The sequence below is a fragment of the Penaeus monodon genome, chromosome 21 (genome assembly GCF_015228065.2).
Source record: "Penaeus monodon isolate SGIC_2016 chromosome 21, NSTDA_Pmon_1, whole genome shotgun sequence".
NCBI lineage: Eukaryota > Metazoa > Arthropoda > Malacostraca > Decapoda > Penaeidae > Penaeus > Penaeus monodon.
The window spans coordinates 24,446,538-24,447,407 of record NC_051406.1 but is presented as its reverse complement, the minus strand read 5'-3'; the positions used below and the strand labels follow the sequence as shown (position 1 = coordinate 24,447,407).

The window sequence follows — 870 nt, the reverse complement described above, 5'->3', positions numbered from 1 at the left end:
ATCACTTTGTGTGTGTTATTATGATGTTAGCATAAAACTGGACAAGGAAGTTATGTTTTAGATATTGCGTGATATTAAAATCAAAAGTTTATTTGTTCAAACTTTGATAATAGATAAAACTTGAATGCTATGCCGAAGCCTTTTAAAAACAAGAAACACACTGTATATCAGCTAAAAAAAAAAAATCCAAGATGAAGCCGTTCACAGAAGCAATAGAAATCAAGAACGGTTTCTGGTTTCAACAAAGCCTTCAATTAACCGGCACTTGGGGACGGTTGCAGCAATACTCGGTTTTCTTCCCCCAATAATAAGGTTATCAAAGTTAGAAATCTTAGACTGTGTGGGTATGGTTTATATATCTAAAGGTTTCATTATAACATTAACTTTGGCGAAACCTTAAAGGAACTTTGAACCAGGGGAATTATCCTAATATATATTTAAAACAACGCCTTTTACAAGTTATTACATCAAGTGAAAATAACCCATTTCAGTACCCAAATCACTACAGTTTACTTAATGCTTATTGCTTCCTGATTACTATGAATAAAAGGATACATTTATTTCTTTAACAACTATTTCGTAATGAATCATAGACACTGTATCAGCAAAAATCAACTGGTCACCAGAAAGTAAATAATTAGACCCAGATGAAAATCGATGTCCGACTCACCAGAAATTCCCAGCACAGGTACCTCCAAATACTTGGTTCCTGTATCTTTTCCTGTAGAAGATACAAGGATTAGCTTTGAATACATATTCTGATCTCAAAAGGTCTTCTAACTAAAACTATTGATTAGCCTGTGAATCGATAAGTGTCCATGTTTTAGTCCGTTGCTTTCTCTTCTTTCTTCGACTAATGCTCTCTTCCCT

At 33.8% G+C, this 870-nt stretch overlaps 1 protein-coding gene across 1 annotated transcript in view; it reads right to left on the bottom strand.

Annotated features, from left to right (window-relative positions):
* LOC119586372 overlaps window positions 1–870 on the bottom strand; it is a gene marked incomplete at its 5' end in the record, with an annotated part of 9,783 nt that overhangs the window by 557 nt on the left and 8,356 nt on the right. The window contains 1 exon segment of the mRNA XM_037935084.1: window positions 671–721. Coding sequence (XP_037791012.1) covers window positions 671–721 — 51 coding nt within the window.